The 20,642-nt window shown below is 42.8% G+C and overlaps 1 protein-coding gene across 4 annotated transcripts in view; it reads left to right on the forward strand.

The window, feature by feature from the left end:
* Nucleotides 1-20,642, forward strand: part of KCNIP4 (potassium voltage-gated channel interacting protein 4) — a 148,691-nt gene that overhangs the window by 111,849 nt on the left and 16,200 nt on the right. For all 4 annotated transcript variants that reach the window (XM_084857032.1, XM_084857035.1, XM_084857034.1 and 1 more), the window contains one exon: nucleotides 8,044-8,114. In XM_084857032.1, the coding sequence (XP_084713158.1) occupies nucleotides 8,044-8,114 (71 nt within the window). The remainder of the gene's footprint in view (nucleotides 1-8,043; nucleotides 8,115-20,642) is intronic.

Consider the following 20,642-nt stretch of genomic DNA (forward strand, 5'->3'; position numbering starts at 1 on the left):
GTTCTAGTATTATGAGAAAGGGAGAAAAATATCTCCATAACCACTTTCTCCACACCATGCACAATTTTGTACACCTCAATTATGTCTCCCCTTACTCATATTTTTTTTTCTAAACTGCACAACAATCCCAGACATTGTAGTAACCTTTCCTCATAACGGAGTTGCTTCACCCCCTTTATCATTTTAGTTGCCCTTTTCTGCATTTTTTCCCAACTCTATAATACTCTTTTTTGGGGTGCGGCAACCAGAAGTCTACACAGTATTCTAAGTGTAGTTGCATAATAGATTTGTATAAGGGCAGTATGATATTGGCAGTGCTTGGTTCAAAGCCATGTTGATTCTTTTGCAGAGAATTGTCCTTCTATAGCCTTATAATTTTATCTTAATAATGCTTTCCACCAGTTTACCCAGAACAGATGTTAAACTAACTGGCCTGTAGTTTTCCAAATCCTCCCTGTTTAAAAATTGGCATTACATTGGCTATTCTCCAGTCCTCTACTACAGAGCCTGATCTTAGGGACATGTTGCATATTTTTGTTAGAAGATCAGCAGTTTCTCATTTGAGTTCTTTAAGAACTTTAGGATGGATACCATCTGAGCCTGGTGATTAGTTAGCTTTCAGTTTGTCAGCTTTCAACTTGATCTCTTGCCACCACTCATTTCCTCAGAGACATCAGTTCAGGCACAGGTATCTGCCCTATCTGAAGATAGCTAAAATGAATTCATTCAGCTTCTCTGCAATCTCCTCTAGTAGGCCTTTAATTCCATTGTCATCCAACTGTCCAACTGCCTCCCTATCTAGGGAACTCTATGTTCCAGTTCCTCTCCCCACCATGGAAAGAACCGTGGTGGCTGCTTCCTGAGGTCACAAATGCGACTTTGGGGAGAGGAAAAAGGGGATGTTCCAGTGGGTGGGGAGGGGAGGGAGGAGGAGAGGCCAATGGGCTCTATCCAATGGGTTTTCAAGCCCCAAACCTTCCCCCACCAGCACGACTCCACTAGTCAGGCTCAGAGGCCTGTCTAGTGGAAACATAGGAGTACAGAGAGGCAAAATCATCTCTGTTGCTCCTTCTGCCCAGGTAGCAGCAGCCTGGCTGGACATAGGAATCTTGGAAGCCTGTGAGATTGGAGACTTCTGTCTAGCGGGCCGCAACCTGACAGGGTTGTGCCCTAAATGTCACAGAATATGACTCTAAGCAACAAAGCATGTGCAGTCACGTAAACAGAATGTATAGATGTGTTGTAGCTATGCACGTGAATTACAATTACACACCACCATGCAGCTTGGCACCCCCACTGGAAAACATCCTGCGGATACCCATGGAGAAGGCAGTCGCACGTGGGAGCTGAGATGGGCTCGCATGGTTAGCATATTGATGTGGGTGGAACAAAGCTGGGTGGCTTGGGGGCCACTTCAGGGTTGAACCAGGGCAAGGGCTACCTCGTCTGTTGGACAGAGGGGAAGAGGGAAGGGATTGCTTGTACATCTTCATGCTTGCTGTATATATTGTTATTAGACCTACAATTATTGCCTGTTGTCAGGAGAGATGTGTTTTGAAAAGGCACAGCGAGGTGGAGGGATACCAGGAGTGGCCCCTGAAACAGTAGAGGGCAGAAGGAGATAGAACAGGGCAGGGCAGAGCAGAGAGAGTGGTGGGAGTCAGCTGGGTCATTATGGGGGTGGGGAATGCAACAGGGTGCTGGCTGCCCCCAAGCTGACTCTTGTAGCCCTGGTGACAGTCTCCCTGGGTTGAAGGCACTGCTGCTGAACGCCAGGTCAGTGAATGTGAAAACAACTGCCATCCAGGACCTGATCCTGGATGAGCATGCTGACCTGGTCTGTATCATGGAGACCTGGTTGGATGAGACTGAGGGAGTAAATGTCTCCCAGCTTTGCCCACCTGGGTCCTCCGTGTTGCAGCAGGCAAGACCTGGGGGGTGGGGAGGTGGAGTCATAGTGGTCTTTTGTGATTCTAGCCCCCTGTCCAAGTGCCCCATCCTGCAGTCTTCCAGTTTGGAGTGTGTGTATCAGAAGGTGGGTGTTTGGGACAGAATAGGGATTCTGTTCGTGTACTGCCCACCCCGCTGCTCCCCAGTCTCCTTTCCTGAGCCATCCAAGGTGGTCTTGGGGTTGGTGCTGGAGTCTCTGCAGATTGTTGTGCTGGGGGACCTTAACATACATACTGAGGCTGCCTTGTTGAGAGAGGCTCAGGACTTCATGGCCTCCATGGCAACCATTAATCTGTCCCAATTAGTATCTGGCCCCACTCATTCGGCAGGGCACACTTTGATCTGGTCTTTTGTGTAGGATGGGTTGATGGTGATCTGGGGGTGGAGGAAATTCTATAGTTCTGTTGTCATGGACAGATCACAACCAGGTGGGGTTTAGGCTTGCTGGGACTCAGAGCCTCTGCAAGGCCAGGGGGGCAATTAAGATGGTCTGCCTCAGGAGACCGATGGAGCTGGATAGTTTTCTGATGGCTCTTGGGAATTTTCCTGTCACCTTGGGAGGCAGTTCTGTCGAAGTCCTGGTTGGTCTCTGGAATGGAGAAATGGCCCGGGCAGTTGACACAATCTCTCCTGAGCATCCGATTCCATGGAATGGAGCCCAATGACCCTTCTGGTTTTCTGGGCCACTGCTGGCAATGAAACGAGTGGGACATCGACTAAAGCAACGTCGGTAGAAAACTCGGAATGAGTCTGAAATGAGCTCTAGCCCATTTTTGATCAAAGTATACTCCATGGCAATGAGGGCAGTGAAGAAAGCACACTACTTTGCCACTACTGAAGCTCCACAGAGTCACCCAGCAGAGCTTTATCAGGTGGTCAGAGGCATATTACAGTCTGGTCCACAAGAAGAGGAGGTGGACCACTTGATATTGTGTGACACACAATATCCAATTTGTGCGACACTTTGCAGATAAAATCGATTGTATCCATGCTGACTTGGATGCCATAGTTGATAATGGTCTAGTGGATGTAACTTTGGTCCCTGCTTGTCCATTTACAATGGATACTTTTCAGTTTGTACAGCCTGAGGATGTGGGCAGGATCCTTGGAGAAGTGAGCCTTACCACTTCTGTGCTGGACCCTTGCCCTTTCTGGCTTATAAAAGCAGCCAGGGGCAGGGGGACTGGCTGAGTGGTTAAGGGTAGCAGTGAATGCCTCTTTATGGCAAAGTGTGGATCCATCTTGCCTAAAAGAGGTGGTAGTAAGATCTTTGTTTAAAAAACCCTCCCTGAACCCCAGTATACTGGATCATTTCTGTCCTGTCTCTAATATTCCATTCTTGGGCAAGGTGCTGGAGCATGTGGTGGCTTCTCAGCTTCAGGGATTTCTGGATGAGATGGATTATCTAGATCCATTTCAATCTGGCTTCAGGCTTGGCTATGGGACAGAGACTGCTTTGGTCACTTTGGTGGGATTTCTACACCAGGAACTGGACAGGGGGAGTGTGCCCCTGTTGGTTCTGCCGGACCTCTTGGTGGCTTTTGATATCATTAACCATGGTATCGTTCTGAGGTGTCTGTCTGACATGGGACTGGGAGGGACTGTTATACAGTGGTTCCAGTCCGCCTTGGAGGGTCGATCTCAGAAGGTGGCACTGGGGGATTCCTGCTTAATGTTGTGGCCATTGACCTGTAGTGTCTCTCAGGGTTCCATCTTATCCCCTATGCTATTTAACATAAACATGGAACTGCTGGGAGAGATTGTCTGAAGGTTTGGGGTTTGGTGCCACCAGTTGGCTGATGACACCCAACTCTATCTCACCTTTTCCTTCCAAATCCAAGGAAAATGTTCTAGTACTAAATCAGTATCTGATGTAGGTAATGGACTGGATGAGGGCAAACAAACTGAAGCTTAATCCAGATGAGTCAGAGGTGCTCCTGATTAGTCAAAAGGCAGATCAGGCAGTAGAGATTCAACCTGTGCTGGATGGGGTTACACTTCCCCTGAAGACTCAGGCTTCCAGTTTGGGTGTACTTCTGGATGTGGTCTTGAATCTGGATGCCCAGATCTTGTCAATGGCCAGGAGTACATTTGCACAGCTGAGGCTAGTGTGCCAACTGCACCTGTTCCTAGAGATGTCTGATCTGGCCACAGTTACGCATTCCTTAGTTACATTCCATTTGGACTACTGTAACATGTTCTATGTGGGTCTGCCTTCGAAAACTGTTCAAAACCTTCAGCTGGTCAAGAATGCTGCTGTCAAGACTGTTGACCAGGGCTGGTTACAGAGAGCCTTGTTACAACAGCTTCACTGGCTACTGGTCTGTTTCCAAGGAGAATTCAGAATGCTGGTTATGACTTATAAAGCCTATATGACTTAGGGCCAGGCTACCTGAAATATTGCCTTCTCCCTTATGAGTCTGCCCAGTTCTTAAGAACTTTGGGGGAGACCTTTCTTTCAAGACCACCGCCTTCAGAGGTGTGTTTGGTGGCAACGTGAAAGAGGGCTTTCTCAGTGGCCATTCTCTGGCTACGGAACTCCCTGCTGAGGAAGGCGAGGTTCACTCCCTATCTGCTGTCCTTCTGCCAGCAGTTAAATAGTACTTCATTCAAGTGGGCCTTTGGTGTGTAAGTGGGTGTGTAAAAGGGTGTGTAAATGGGTCTGTTGAGCTGAGTACTTTATTCAAGTGGGTACGGGTCTGTTGAGCTTGAGTACGGGTCTGTTGAGTACGGGTCTGTTGAGCTTGAGTACTTCATTCAAGTGGGCCTTTGGTGTGTAAGTGGGTGTGTAAACAGGTGTGTAAACGGGTCTGTTGAGCTGAGTACTTTATTCAAGTGGGTACGGGTCTGTTGAGCTTGAGTACGGGTCTGTTGAGCTTGAGTACGGGTCTGTTGAGTACGGGTCTGTTGAGTACGGGTCTGTTGAGCTTGAGTACTTTATTCAAGTGGGCCTTTGGTGTGTAAACGGGTCTGTTGAGCTGGATGCTGTTTTTATTCTGTTATTGTTGTGTTTTTAATTGTATTTTAATGTATTTGCTTATTGTTCTTATCAAGTTTTATTGGTGATTGTAAGCTTGCTTGATGGAAAGGCAAGGTACAAATCAAATCAGTGATTAATAAATATACGACTACTTCTGGAAACATGGGGCTGCTGCCAAAAACAGTAACAAGAGCAACAACAAAAACTTGTTCAATTCTCCCTTTTCATAATGTTAAAGAAACTACCTTATACCATGATGACATCATGCTGTGTATTTCCGTCCACAGTGATAAGTGCATAAGACAAATTGTGCTGAATCAAACTAAAGGACTATCTATCCTAGCACACTGTTTCTGACAGTGGCCAGCCTGAAGCTTCTCAGAAGCCCTCCAATATTGATGGAAGTCAACTATTTCCCATCATCCCACTAACATTTCTACACAGAGATGTTCTGCCTCTGAACATGGAAGTATTCAGCTGTCCTGGCTATCTATCTATTTATTTATTTATTTATTTATTTATTTGGAAAAAAATTAACCTGCCTTTCAAGGTGCACTGCTCTCACAAATTGGCTTACAATACCACCAAAACATTAACATACAATTACAGTTACACACACACACACACACACAAGCAGAAGCAGCAGCTAATGATTTTTAAGCATTAAATGCAGTCTGGAATAAACTTTAAAAGTTATGAGGCCATACATATATTTCTGGGGAGGGAAGAGTTTCAAAGGTGTGGGGCCACCACTGAGAAAGCTCTGTCCTTAATACCCACCAACCTAATGGCTGTTGCCAGTGGGCCAGAGAGTAGGGCCTCTGATGCGCATCTCAATGCTTGTGCAGGCTCATATAGATAAAGTGGCTCTAAACCATTTAGAGTTTTAAAGACCAAAACCACCACCTTGAATTGGGCCTGGAAACTAACAGGCAGCCAATGCTGTATAGCAGTAATATGATCTGAGTGCCTAGTGCCACAAATGTTCTAGCTGCTGCATTCTGTACCAGCTGCAATTTCTAAATTGTCTTCAAGGGCAGCTCCACATAGAGCACATTACAGGAATCTGGCCAGGACATAACCAAGACATGTGTCATTCACTGTCCATGAATTTGTCTAAGCCAGTGGCTATGTGCGCAGAGGAAATGTACACAGAGGAGAACAAGAAACAGCCCCATGTTTCTTGTACTGTGTAGTTCTGCTCATTCGTTCAGTAACGTCCAAATTGTCTGTCTTTATGAAAACTGTTGGATTGGAATGCTGAATGTGTGGCCACTGTGAATATGCCAATAATAAATTGAAAAGACAGCTATCAAATCCCCTAGGTTGCAGGATCTGAGTCTCTAAGATGTTAGTGCTCTGTATTGCTTCTGTTGTCACCTGTCAGAACATTAATGTGTCATAATAGTTATGATTACTGGGTGCTAAAGACAAGCCATATTTCATCTGAAAATCCACCCCCCTTCTCTACTGATCTATATTCCAGATTTAGTGGGAGAGAAATCACATTAAGTGGCTCTAACTTCATCCTTCAGCTTATGCTTAATCACTATTGTCTTCACAGCCTTCGATGTTTTACTGAATAAAGACCACTGAAACCACTGGAATTATCTGAAAAATATGAAAGGTCACTATAAAAGTCAGATCTGGTAAAGCTGATAATCTTTATTTTTATAGTGTGTGGTTTAAAACATTTGATCATTTTCAGTGGCAAAAATCTGACAAATAGCATAATAAAAAACAGCCTTTAATACATTCCTAGTTTTTGTTTTTAAATCACCAAGTATCACCAATAGGGAAGAAAATATAAGAAATGAATACCATGTAGTCAGCTAGCAAACTGTTTAATTTTCTTGGGTATAACATTGTAAAATCAGGAAATCAGGAGCACCATTAGGAAGGTGCTAAAAAGACAAAGGCTAAAACTAAAGGCTAAAAAGACAAAGGAAGGTGGGGTGTCAATCTTTGTTTTAAAAATGTGATTATTACTCAGAGTGGACCTGTATCTCAGGCCATGTCTCATGTATTCTACATATTAACATTTGTAAAAAATGAAATGGGGCTCTGTTCTAGGTATGCATGCCAAAGACTCAAATCCTTTGTTCAAAACAGATTTATTTTGTTCATTAAAACATTTGTATTTTACAGATATTTGTAAATATTTGTAAATTTTTGTACATCTTTCTGTTCTAAAATAGAACCCTCAAGGCAGCTAACAACCATTCTAAAAACCAATAATCAATAAAACCTTAAAACAAAACACACCCACACACAAAATAAATGTTGATAATGTCGGTGTGGTTTTTATAAAGTATAAAAAAGATGATCTTAAAAATATACTGTTGATTGATGGATTGAAATGTGTGCAAGTTATTGGATCTTGCCTCTCCTAAAATCCTTTTCCTCCCTTCAAATGGTACCTTGTCATAAATATGTCCAATTGTATCTTGCATAACGTCATGAATTTTATACAGCACATTTCTGAGCACTTTGAACGTTTAAAATGCAGTATTATTAATATTGTTATTAAATACCAGCCAGCAGAATTATAGTACTTTTAAGTCTCATTTAATTCAGTGGGAGTGTTAACCATGTGGTTAACTAACTGTCTTCTTAGAAATATCCAGGTCGATAAACAATTCCTGCATAATATTCCAAATCTATGGCACCCATTGTAGTGAAGAAAGATTCTGGAGCTCACATCATGTCATATATATGAAATCATGCTCATCTGGGCCATATTTCCATAGCAGAACACCTGCTTTTCAGGCAGAGGGTCTGAGATTCAATTCCTGGCATTGCCAAGTAGGGCTAGGAAAGACTCCTGCCTGAAACCCTGGAGAGCTGCTGCCAATCAGTGCTGACAGTACTGGGCTAGATGGACCAGTGTCTGATTCAGTATAAGGCAGCTTCCTATGCTCCATAAATAAGAATAGCTGAAGTCCAGCTTATGCCACTTGGTCAGTTTTTGTAAGTATTTCTGTCTTATTTATTTAATAATTTATTTATTAGAATAAGTAGTGAGCGTGAAGTGAAGAAAAGACTGAAATTAGTTTAATGATACAGATTTTTAAAAATGCCGCTAATCAGGCACAACCTTGTTTAAATTGCAGATTCCACAACATATGCACATTTTCTGTTCAATGCATTTGACACGGATCACAACGGATGTGTGAGTTTTGAGGTAAGGCCAGCAATTTCTTTCTGTTCTTGTCAACTGTGTTCCAAAGCTGTGACCTACTATACCTGTCAGTTATGTGCTTACAAGTTGCCATACAGAGTGCTGTGTCTGTAGGATAATAATGATGATTATTATAATAATTAGGGCCTGATACAGCCAAAGTCCCACTGATGTCAGTAAAAGAGTTAAGCATGGGTTCAGATCTGCCCTTTGAAATAAATGGGACTTAAAAGTGCTTATCTTGGGCTGGATCAGCCTCTGCTTCTGTTTTCCTGAGTATCATTACATTATCTCAGTATTCTACACAACAATACTGCCATGTTGACCAGTATTATTACTCGTATGTTATAGATGGAGGAACTGAACACCTAACTACATGTTACAAGTGTAACAAAAGCCCAATTTGTGAGGAGATGCTTTGGAGCTAGGATAAAGATGTGTTTGAAGCCCCTCAGGAGGAAAAGCAGCTGGAAAGAGACAACCGAGAATTGAGAAGCAGTGGATAGCGAAAGGGTTAAGCACAGGTTCTCTACTCCAAATCTCCCTTCTGGCACCCAATGGGCTGATGCGTATGCAACGTTACACTGGCAATGCACAAAGGTTCTTAAATAAAGCCATTTGGTCCTCACTCAGTTGTGGATGTGTCAAAACTGTTCCACGATGGATAGAAAGTTACTGATAATCATATAGTGGAACATCCTTTCATTGCTAGAAAAGTGTGGGAATGGGGCATTTTTATGTCCAGTAGCTGAAATGTGTGACACAAAATCCAGTACAATTTCCAGTGCAGAAAAATTCAAGCCACAGGTAGGACAGAATGGTGGTGTGTGTGAATTCCCCTTTCTCGTGTTTCAGAAAGCCTTGGATTGCGGGAGGGAGCTTTGAAGGGACAGCCCGGCAAACCATGCATGTGACACAGTGAATCAGTGTGGGTAGGCAGCAGACGCTGGTAGCTCCAATGTCAGTGGGGCGGTAAGTCTGCTCCGGGTTCCAGTCAGAACAAGTCAGAACTCTTAAGGAGCTATCCAGGGTGCTGAAACGATTTATGGGATAGGGTTCAGCGGTGTGGGTGGTTCCTTTATTTTATTTATTTATTTCATTTAATTTATATACCGCCCAATAGCCGACGTTGTCTGGGCGGTTCACAAAAATTAAAACCACAGAGTGCAACATAAAACTATAAAAAATAAAAGCTTAAAACTACAATATAACAATACAACCAGAATAAAACCTAGCAGCAATCCAGAAATTTAAAATACAGATTTAAAACACCAGAGCTAAAAGATTAAGAAGCTAAAATGCTAAAATACTGGGAGAATAAAAAGGTCCTCACCTGGTGCTGGAAGGAGAACAACATAGGCGCCAGGCGAACCTCTCTAGGGAGCTCATTCCACAGCTGGGGGGCCACAGCAGAAAAGGCCCTCCTTCTGGTAGCCACCCGCCTTATTTCCTTTGGTGGGGGCTCCCAGAGAAGCACCCCTGAGGATGATCTTAGGGTCTGGGCAAACACATATGAGAGGAGGCGAGCCTTCAGATAACCTGGCCCCAAGCTGTTTAGGGCTTTGAATGTTAATACCAGCACTTTGAATTGGGCCCAGAAATGTATTGGCAGCCAGTGCAGCTGGAAAAGTACTGGCGTAATGTGATCTCGTTGGTCCCTGTTAACAATCTTGCTGCCCTATTTTGGACTAGCTAAAGTTTCTGGACTGTTTTCAAAGACAGCCCCATGCAGTAATCCAGACGAGAGGTTATCAGAGCATGGATAACTGTAGCCAGGCTATCTCTGTCCAGATAAGGGCGTGGTTGGTATACCAGCCTAAGCTGATAAAAAGTGCTCCGTGCCACTGAGTTCACCTGTGCCTCAAGTGACAGTTCTGGGCACCCCCAAACTACAAACGTGATCCTTTAGGGGGAGTGCAACCCCCTCCAGAACAAGTTGAACATCATCTAGCCAGGTAGACGAACCACCCACTAATAGTAGCTCTGTCTTGTCTGAATTGAGTTTCAGTTTAGAGTTCTGACTGGTTCTGACTGAAACCCAGAGTGGATTTACCATCCCACTGACATTGGAGCCACCAGCCTCCACTGTTGGTCAGCTCTCCTTCACAGACTTTGACAACTCTCTTGAATCTCTCAGAGGATTTTTTTTTTTTTTGGCTGTTGTTGGGAACATATTTCTGTTTACAGAATATAGGCTGTCAATAGTATAGAATCTGAGTTGGATGTGACATCATAGATCATCTAATCCAACCCTTGCTCACTGCAGGATCTGCACTGCAGGGTGTGGCTAGAGTCATCCAGCCTCTGGCAAGGGAGAACCCATCACCTCCTGAGGCAATCTGTCCCACTGCTGGATAACTCGTACTGTTAGCAATGTTTGGCCAAAATTTGCTTCCTTGCAATTTCCACCCATTGGTCCTAGTCTTGCCCTCTGGAGCAACAGAGAGCAAGTCTGCTCTATCTTCTTCATGACAGCTTTTCAGATATTTGAAGACAGCTATCATATCTCCCCTTCATATCTCCTCTTTTAAACATACCCAACTCTTTCAGCCTTTCCTCATAAAATTTGTTTTGTAGACCTGGTTGCTCTTCTCTGGACATGCTCCAACTTGTCAATGTCCTTCTTAAAATGAGGCACCCAGTACAAGGCACAGTATTCTAAATGCAACCTGAATAACACAGAATAGAGCAGAACTATTACTTCTTGTGATCTGAATACTGTGTGTCAGTTAATGCAGCTCAATATTGCATTAGCTTTCTTAGCTGCTGCATCACACTGCTGACTCATATTCAGCTTGTGATCCACTAAGACACTCAGGTCTTTTTCATATGCCATGCCAGGTCTCCCCCAATCTATACTTGTGTCTTTGATTGTTTGTTCCTAAATGTAAGACTTTACATGTATCTCTGTTGAAATTCATCTTGCTAGATTCAGCCCAGTGTTACAGCTTGTAACCTTTTGAATCTTGATCCTGTCTTCTATGGCGTTGGCTATCCCTCTTAGCTTTCTGTCATGTGCAAATTAGATAAACAAGCCTCACTGGCTGACCAAACCCATTCATGGGGTACTTAAATTCTTTGGATGCTTCCCTAACAACTAAAAGGCTGATATTTCATAAAAGATAGATACATACATGATCAGAAATGTCTGAAAATTGAATGTATCATAACAACGCTTGTAAAATGTGAGCTGGATTTAGTAGTCCTGGCAGAAATAGTTAGGATTAAAATCCTGCTTTATTTCAAGATATTTGAAATCACAGAAATTCCTGAGTTTCTTCCTGTTGTTTGCAGGTAGCAAAGAAAATAACTTATTTTCTTATCATAGCCTTAGGGTGCAATCCTATGCAGGTTTAGACAGAAAAAAGTCCTACAACTCCCAGCATTGGCTGGGGAATGTTGGGAGTTGTGGGACTTTTTTTCTGTCTAAACCTGCATAGGATTCTGCCCTTAATCTCTTGAGTTGTTCCAGAGCCATAGATAGTCTAGGTGTGCAGAACCTCAGGCTCTGGATTAGGGATGTTGGAGAAATCTGCTGTGGATTCAAATGAGGCCGGATTCTTTTGAAACTGGCCTCAGGAATCTGAGGCAGATTGGCCCCCACTTGCCTCCTCTCCAGGAGGATTGGAGGCAGAATGGCACTTGGCTGCTTCTTTCTGGCCAGATCCGTTCGCCTCCTCCCTGCTGATCGCCATTTCTTAAAAAAAAAAAAAAGCGATTGGCAGGATGTGTCCATAGGCTTATACACAAGATTCACGGCTCTATTTTGCGTATAAGTCTGTGCACACGTCCTGCCAATCGCCTCTTTTTTTTTAATGGCAATCAGCAGAGGGGAGGTGAATGGCTCTGGCCAGCAGGTGGCAAGGTAAGCGGCCCCCAAGCTGGGCTCCCCCCGCCCCGGAATCCTCATGGAGCAGAGCCACTCCAGAGGATTCCAGGGGGGGAGGAGGAACGGATCGCCTCCCCCCCGACAGATTCCGCACCAGAACAGAAGGTGGGGAATTCATATATCCCTGCTCTGGATCCCAATCCTTTCCCCTAACCACCAATCATTTGGTGGTTCCCCACTGTTTGTGCAGTTTTTCCCCATTCTAAAAGGCTGAAATGTCTCTCCTAAAGCTGAGTTACTGGCAGTAAGATCTTTAAGCTACAATACGCTGGCTTGGGGGGGGGGGGCACCCCTTTCGCCTTTGGCCCTGCCCACCATTGGAATGGGGCCCCTGAGAGCTTTTCTGAAATGGGATTTGGTTCATGGACTAAAAGGGATTCAACACCCTTGAGGCATTTTAAATTTATTATTACATTTTTATCCTGTCCATTTTCTTCTTGCAAAGAATCCAAGACAGCTGACATGGTCCCCCTCCTCTCCCTTTTTTATTAACACCTTGAACAGATGCTTTTTCTGCCACACCTGTTATTCATTCTCTGGTCATTTGTTGAGATTACTATAAACACTTCCTTGCTGGTCCTCTCGTGCGGTACAGTACCTCTCTGACCAATCAACAATGCCTTTGACAGACCTATAATTCAGAAGCCATGTTATCTGTTCACCTGAAGCAAATAGCAGCAGTTTCCAGGAGAACTTCAGTTCCATGACTCCAATCAATTGGTTTCACCAAATTTAATACAGGTGATGTGAATCCAAGGTTTGTTTGCATTGTAGTAAATAAAATTCAGCAAGCTGATACTAAATATTGATCTATATATAACACTATGTGATTTTTTTAAAATATGGCCACTTACTCCAAGAATAAAACAGAAAAGCTCTACAGTTTATCAATATTTTATTGAGTATGAAAACAGAATAGTATAATCGTTTAAAAAGTATATTAAAATAGTTTAATAGTATAAAAATAACCAAGTAAATATAACCTTTTAACAATTCCTGGTTTTTCAAACCCTCTTTATTCCTCCACCTGGGGCTTCCAGTATGGTGCCTGTAGGCACTAACATGCCCGTGGAGCCTGCCCAGGCTCCCTGCCCCTTCTGGTTTTTATTTTATGCTGGGAGCTCTTGTCCAAAACATCTGGAGGGCATCAGGTTGGGGAAAGCTGCCATATGGTGTTTAGGACACCCTCTCCTTAATTTAGTGAAAAATTGTGGGGTGAATTCTGTTCCTACTGGAATGTCTGAGGGCTTCACCACATGAGGCGAAAATCCTGCCTCCTTTCTGGGGCTTCTGCTTCCAGACTCTTTGTGGGATTAAGATCATCTCCTTTATATGAACACATGTTTTGAATCAGGGAATTTCTTTCTCGGCAAGTTCTATATGTTTCATTTTACAGACAGTAGATGGTGCTGTGGTTATAGTGGAACTACACAATTACACACAGACAATATTTCAGGTTAATGTTTCTTATTGGGTTCTCACCAATCTTTTAAAATGCAGGATAAAGGTCAGAAAGCGCAGGAGATGCTCTGAAGGTTGACAAAGTCATGTAAAGGACCCACAAACGTCTGTGAGTGACCAGTCACAAGCATGTAGTAAAAGCCTCATGTAAAGATGCTCTGAGAAAACCAACAAACCATGCACATGAGGCGCTAGGGGTCAAAATAAAAAATGCTAGTTAAAGTTGTTAGTTACTTGTCAAATCTACAGATGCTTAGCCTCTAAGAAAGAGTATAGAGGGTGAAAACACAATATTTTGTTTATTTTCATAAGAGACAAATCACTCACTTCCCTTGACATCATCAGAGATTATATCAGGGTCAATGGTGCCCCAAAAGTTTTCTAAATCCCTTCCCAAACCCAAATCGTTTGAACATTTAAAAAAAACATTTTTCCTTGAGACCCAACAAAACAGTTTTTACACTGCAACTCCAATTGTCTCTGGAAATGTTTTCAAACAACCTGCACCATCACCTCAGCAGATGGCCAGACTTAATGGCAACTTTCAGCCAATGTCCTTTAGATCAGCACTTTTCTCTCCTCACAGAAAGGCCATTGCAAAATGTGCTGCAGAGTGTTGCCGTCAACACTCTTAAGGCACTATGTTGCTCACTTCCTCCAACAGAATCAATGAAATCCTCAGATTTGATTATTGGCTTTAACACTGAACTACCACTGTGAGAGACGAGCTGGTCCTTGAGTGTGACCTGTGGGATATGCTTCCTGCTTTGTGAGAAAATTATGGTTGATGAACAATTAGTGCTGTTCAGAGGAAAATGTTGAATGAGGCAGTATATGTCATCCAAACCCACAAAGAATGGCATTAAATTCTGGCTTTGTTGCAATTCCCGAACATCATCTGATTCTGACACAAAGGTGGGGAGGCCCCAGCCTGCAAACCCTTGGCCAGACAAAGGTTGCAAAACTAACATTTACAGAGTTCTGGACGAAATAACAACTGAATAGGGACTGGATCCAAGATCTGCCTTTCACGAGAAGAATGGCTGTGTTCGCAGAAGGTCCTTCTGCCCGATTTTGGGGGATCTCCCCCCCACACACACCACAGCTCAACATTTGCAGGAGAATGGAGGGGCTGCTGTGGGAAGGAGGGAGCAGGGAAGCCCACTTCTGTTAGCGCAGTTGGTCCAGCGTATTTCTGGATCCAGTAAAAGGTCTTCACCAGTCTATCTCTTGTTGTTGTTCAGTCGTTCAGTCATGTCCGACTCTTCGTGACCCCATGGACCATAGCACGCCAGGCCTTCCTGTCCTGCGCTCTCTCCCGGGGTGTCCTCAAGTCCATATTCATTGCATCAGTGATGCTATCTAGCCATCTCATCCTCTGCCGTCCCCTTCTCCTTTTGCCAAGTCTATCTCTAGCCAGGGGCTTAATTAAAAAACAAATTCTGGTTGGCACATTGAAAACAAACAAACAAAAAATTTGAAATCCCCCCAGAATTCATTCCCCACAAATCTAGAAAAGTGAACAGCAGCATTTTTGATTTTCAGGAAGATCTGACAGTTGCAAGTTATATGCCAAAAAAGGAAGGACAGTGATTCTCCTTTTTTCAGTGCATAACGATGCAGAAATCTCAGACAGAATCCCAAGCCTGAGATCATCCCGTATTATAATAAAGCTAAAGGTGGCGTGGACACTTGTGGGGAGATGGTTGTTGCATACACCTCTGAATGCATGATCAAACTGTGGCCAGTGATGTTCCCCCTCCCAAATATAGTGAACATTGCTGCTTAAACAGCAATATTGTTTGAAGCTGAACAACCCATGATGGTATGAGCAACCCATAAAAACATAAGAGCTGTGCTGGATCAGACCAAGGGTCCATCTAGTCCTGCATTCTGTTCACACAGTGGCCAACCAGCTCCCCATGGGAAACCCACAAGCAGGACATGAGTGCAACAGCACCTTCCTGCCCATGTTCCCCAGCAATTGGTGTACATAGGTATACTGCTTCTGATAGTGGAAGTGGCATATAGCCATTAGGACTAGTAGGCATTGCTAGCCTTATCCATTAATTTGTCTAACCCACTTTTAAAGCCATCTAAATTGGTAGCTATCCCTACATCTTGTGGTGGTGAATTCCATGGTTTAATTATCCTCTGTGTGAAGAAGTATGTCCTTTTACCTGTACTGAAACTCCCACCAATCAGCTTCATGAGATGACCCTGGGTTCTGGTATTATGAGAGAAGGAGAAAAATGTCTCCCTATCCACATTCTCCACACCATGCATAATTTTGTACACCTCTATTATGTCTCCCCTTACGTGCCTTTTTCCCCCAAGGTAAACAATTCCAACTGTTGTAACCTGCCCTCATAGGGGAGTTGCTCCAGCCCCTAGTTGCCCCTTTCTGCCCTTTTTCCAGCTCTACATTAACTTTTTTTTTAGGTGTGGTGACCAGAACTGTACATAGTAATCCACGTGTGTTCACACCATATATTTGTATAAGGATAGTATGATATTGGCAGTTTTATTTTCAGTTCCTTTCCTAATTATGCCTAACATGGAATTTGCCTTTTTCACAGAAGCCACACACTGGATTGACATTTTCATCGAGCTGTCCACCACAACGCCAAGATCTCTTTCTTGTTCAGTCACTCTTAGCTTAGATCCCACCAGCTTATACTTGAAGTTGGGATTTTTGTCCCAACATGCATCACTTTACACTTGCTTACATTGAACCACATTTTCTATTTAGATGCCCATTCTCCCAGATTGGAGAGATCCTTTTGGAGCTCTTCACAATCCCTTTTTGTTTTACCCACCCTAAATAATTTGGTGTCATCAGCAAATTTGGCCACTTCACTGCTCAGTCCTAATTCCAGATCATTTATGAATAAGTCGAAAAGCATTGGTCCCAATACAGATACACCCCACTACTTACATCAATACACCCCACTATTTACATCACTCCACAGGGAGGATTTACCAGTTATTTCTACTCTCTGCTTTCTGCTCTTTAGCCAGTCACTGATCCATTAGAGGACCTCTCCTCTTATTCCACAACTGCTAAATTTGTTCAGGAGACTTTGGTGAGGGACTTTGTCAAAAGTCTTTTGGAAGTCCAAGCAGACAATGTCTACCAGATCACCCTGCTCACATATTTATTGATACTCACAAAGGACTCTAAAAGGTTAGTGAGACAGGACTTACCTTTGCGGAAGCCCTGTTGATTCTTTTTCAGCAGGGATTCTCCTTCTATGTGCTTACTAATTTTATCGTTAATAATGTTTTCAACCAATTTACCTGGAGCAGATGTTAAGCTAACTAGACTGTCCTTTCCCAGATCCCCCTGGATCCCTTTTTAAACATTGGACTTACATTGGCCATTTACCAGTCCTTTGGTGCAGAGGCTGATCTTAGGGACATGTTGCATATTTTTGTTAGAAGATCAGCAATTTTATATTTGAGTTCTTTAAGAACACTAGCATGGATACCATCTGGGCCCTGTCATTTTTTCACTTTCAATTTGTCAGTAAGGTTGAGAACTTCATCTTTTGTCACCAATATTTGCCTTAGTTTCTCAGACTCCCTTCCTGAAAACATCAGTTCAGGCACAGGTATCTGTCCTATATCTTCTGCGGTGAAGACAGATGAAAATAATTCTTTCAGCTTCTTCACAATCTCCTTATCCTCCGTTAGTACTCGTTTAACTCCATTGTCATCCAGTGGTCCAACTGCCTCCCTAGCTGGTTTCCTGCTTGTGATATATTTAAAGAATTCTTTATTGTTGGCCTTGATGTTGTTAGCAAATTGCTCCTCAAAATGCTTTTTTGCATCTCATTGTCGGCTTGCATCTCCTCTGTGCAGGCTTGTGCTCCCTTTTGTTTTCCTCATTTGGGCAAGACTTCCATTTTCTGAAGGAAGACTTCTTTTCTCTTATAGCTTCCTTGGCATTGGTTGTTATCCCAAAGACATCTCTTCCTACTAGATCTAGGATCAAACCATAGGTTGAGTCTGCTAGACATAGAGGCACCTTGCCTGGGATGTTAAGAGAGGCAGCTTAACTACTGGCACCAAGAAAAGGGGAAGGTATCATTGCCGTGGTTAACACAATGACAAAAATAGCCCCAATGCTGTGCTTCATGTAACTGTTTTGCCTGTCCTAGTCATGCAGTTGGGGCCTGTGGTAATTTTGCATAGTCAGCTTGGGTAGTGTGTACTATGGCTGCAGGGTTTGTTGTTGTTGATGTTATTCATCATTATTTCACTGTTATACATGTGCTATGTATATGTTAATGGCACAATAAGTTTTTTACGTTTAAATAACTGTGGGGTTAGTTAGGTCCTACATACCAATCATGTCAGTTTTTGTACTTTACATTGTGTGGTATTGTTGACTCTGATGACTTATGTGCAACTATATTGTTTTACTAGAAAAGGAAAGTACTCAAGAAAGGCATGCTTTTTCTTTTTTTACTTGCAAATGGTGTCATGCTTAATAACTTCCCCCAAAGATTTTATTAGTGTGGCTTTCTTGGGGTATATTTGAGCCCAGTACCGGATTGGTATCATCACGTTTTCGATCAACAGAGGGTAATGATTGTATAAATAAGCCTATAATGAATAAAAACTAGACTTTTTGCCATGAAAAACAGGGGTGGTTCCTGCCAGAAGTAATAACCAGTCTCAGCATTTTAAAAGTTTTGTTGGAAATATGCTGATAAACCCTTTAAGTCTATGACCCAAAGCTCAGTCACCTGTACGTAAGCCATTTTGACATCAGTGGAATGTTGTTCTCTGGATAAACATTCCTAGGATCAAAGATAAATCCGCTGTTGCTGGGGTAAATAAATAATTCCTGCCTGTTTGCCTCAGATGAGACACAATTACATTGTGCCGAATGGATAGTAAAATAGGTGCTAAAGAGCACCTTTAAGTCAGTAGAGTCGTATTTGTTTACTTTCACGCTGCTTTCCTCTGTTGAGATGTTGCTTGCACATTCTTTCCATTTAGAACAAATTTCTGTGGAATGTATTGCTGGGTTTATACTGGAAGACCTATTTGATCATAGGCAATTCCCTGGCTTATCCCTGGCTGCTTGTAAGTAGAGCCTCATGTCAAAACAGCTTTGGGAAAGCTTGGAGAGCTGCCTACCAGCAGAAAGATGGAGGCCTTCGTTTGCCCCTTTGGCACGTTGCACCTTTTTCTTTCTAAAGCCAGAGTGGCAGAAGCAGCTCAGACAGAGGATGGTGACACCGGAGCTCCAAAATGTATCCTCTTAATCTTTCCTGCGCCAGTTTGCTGATTTCTCATGCCTGGACCAAAATCTAAGGAAGTGGGCTGTTCGTCATCTTTTTCTTATAGCTTAAAAGGTTTTTTTGGTGCTTGTAAACAAAGTTGTGTAGAGAGCAAAAGATTCCAGAAAGAAATATGAAGCTGAAAAGGAAAATGGAGTGAAAAATATTTGTGTGTGTGTGTGCATGTGTGCACGCACCCCCCCCCCCCAACAGAGCTTTTTTAAGATGCAGCCTTATTAGTGTGCCAGCCTAGGGAAGAACAACCAGGTATCTGTTTTTTCTTTCCTGTGTAACATCACATCAGAATACGCACATGATAAATAGTAAAACTTTGTTGAGCAGAGTCCTTTAAGACATTGTTGCGTTATAACTATGAAGTTACTGAAATGTATAAATGTATCCTAAGGCCTTTGCCATTTTGGTTTATGTATTTCTCCAAAACCCTTTGCTCTGTTTTTATAAATAGTGAAAATAATTTTCAGAACATAGCCTGTAACAGAATAGTCAACTGCAGATGGTATATAAATATGTATTTAAAGATAAGATGGAATGGCCACAGAAGGAGTATTTTGTGTTAAATTTGCAATTCTGTCAGTTTTGTCATCTCCATTTGTGTCGTTTGTGAGGCTTTCATGGTATGTAATTTGGGAAGGGTATAGGCAAGTCACATTAAGAATGATGGGCATGATCCAACCAAAGTTAAGCACTTTCAAGTCCCACTGCCTTTAAGGAGAAAGATTTAAGTGCATGCCTAATTCCTCTGTTGAAATCAATGGGACTGAAAAGTGCTTAGGTGGGTTCATGTCTGATATTTTTATCTCTTTATTAAACTATGTCCTACCCGTTTTTTTAGAAAAGTCAGAGAGCAGCTTACTGGGGCATGCTCAGGTCCACACCCAAATAGCTTCAACAGCGCTATAGGACTGAATCCAGATTTATGCTGGATCAACTGCATTAGCAGAAGTAGATTTCTCTGCCCTCTCCTTCCTACAGCAGCTGCTCCAGCCCCCTTAAAATCTACACAGAAAGTCAAGAGAGTCAGGAGACCTTGCTGAATGAAGGGAGGTGTGGCGTAGCGTAGGGAGTGGGGAATCCCAAAAGTCAGGCAGGGGGGCCTTCTGTGAGTGGAGGCCTTCCTCTCACAGAAAGGAATTCCTGGATCCAGCCTGAAATATTGGGTGCTCTCAATCATTGCTTGTGCTTACTGTCTCCCTCCAAACAAGAATTAAAGAGTGGAAGCATACCCACAACACAGTAACATTGAAATCAGTGGAAATCATTCATGAAACCATGAATGGACATAATCCAGGCACAGTTCAGTTTTTTTAATTGCCATTCATTTCAGTAGGAGAGTGAAGGGTGTGTTTAATCCTCCATCAGTATAAAAATGGGCCATACCAATCTGGTATCAGGGTCAAATGTATCCCAAGAAACCCAAGCAAATAAAATACCTGGCGGAAGTTATTAAGTATGACACCACTTGCAAGTGAATAACATCATGCTTTTATTGAGACCTTCCCTTTTGCAGCAAAACAATATAATTGTGCATTAGTCATCAGAGTCAATAATACCTGACAAGATAAGGTACAAAATCTTTCTCAGACGGTATGTGGGGTCTGATTGCACAGTTTTTAAAACTTAAAAAAACATTTTGTGCTATTAACATACATATAACATAGATATTGTCCTATTATCATACAGATAACAAGTGTAACCCTACAGTAATGGTTATTAATTGCTGCCTTCCGGGGTTACTGCTGCATGTCGAGGAGGGAGGGGCTGTGTGAGGACAGAGCATGCAGACAAAAGGCTTGTGCATATCTTGGCTTACTCAGGTGAGATATGATCAACTGAGCCAGGCCATACAACTTCCTATGTTACCTATCC

The sequence above is a fragment of the Heloderma suspectum genome, chromosome 5 (genome assembly GCF_057233095.1).
Source record: "Heloderma suspectum isolate Gila_16-S chromosome 5, 16-S_ref, whole genome shotgun sequence".
Taxonomy (NCBI): domain Eukaryota; kingdom Metazoa; phylum Chordata; class Lepidosauria; order Squamata; family Helodermatidae; genus Heloderma; species Heloderma suspectum.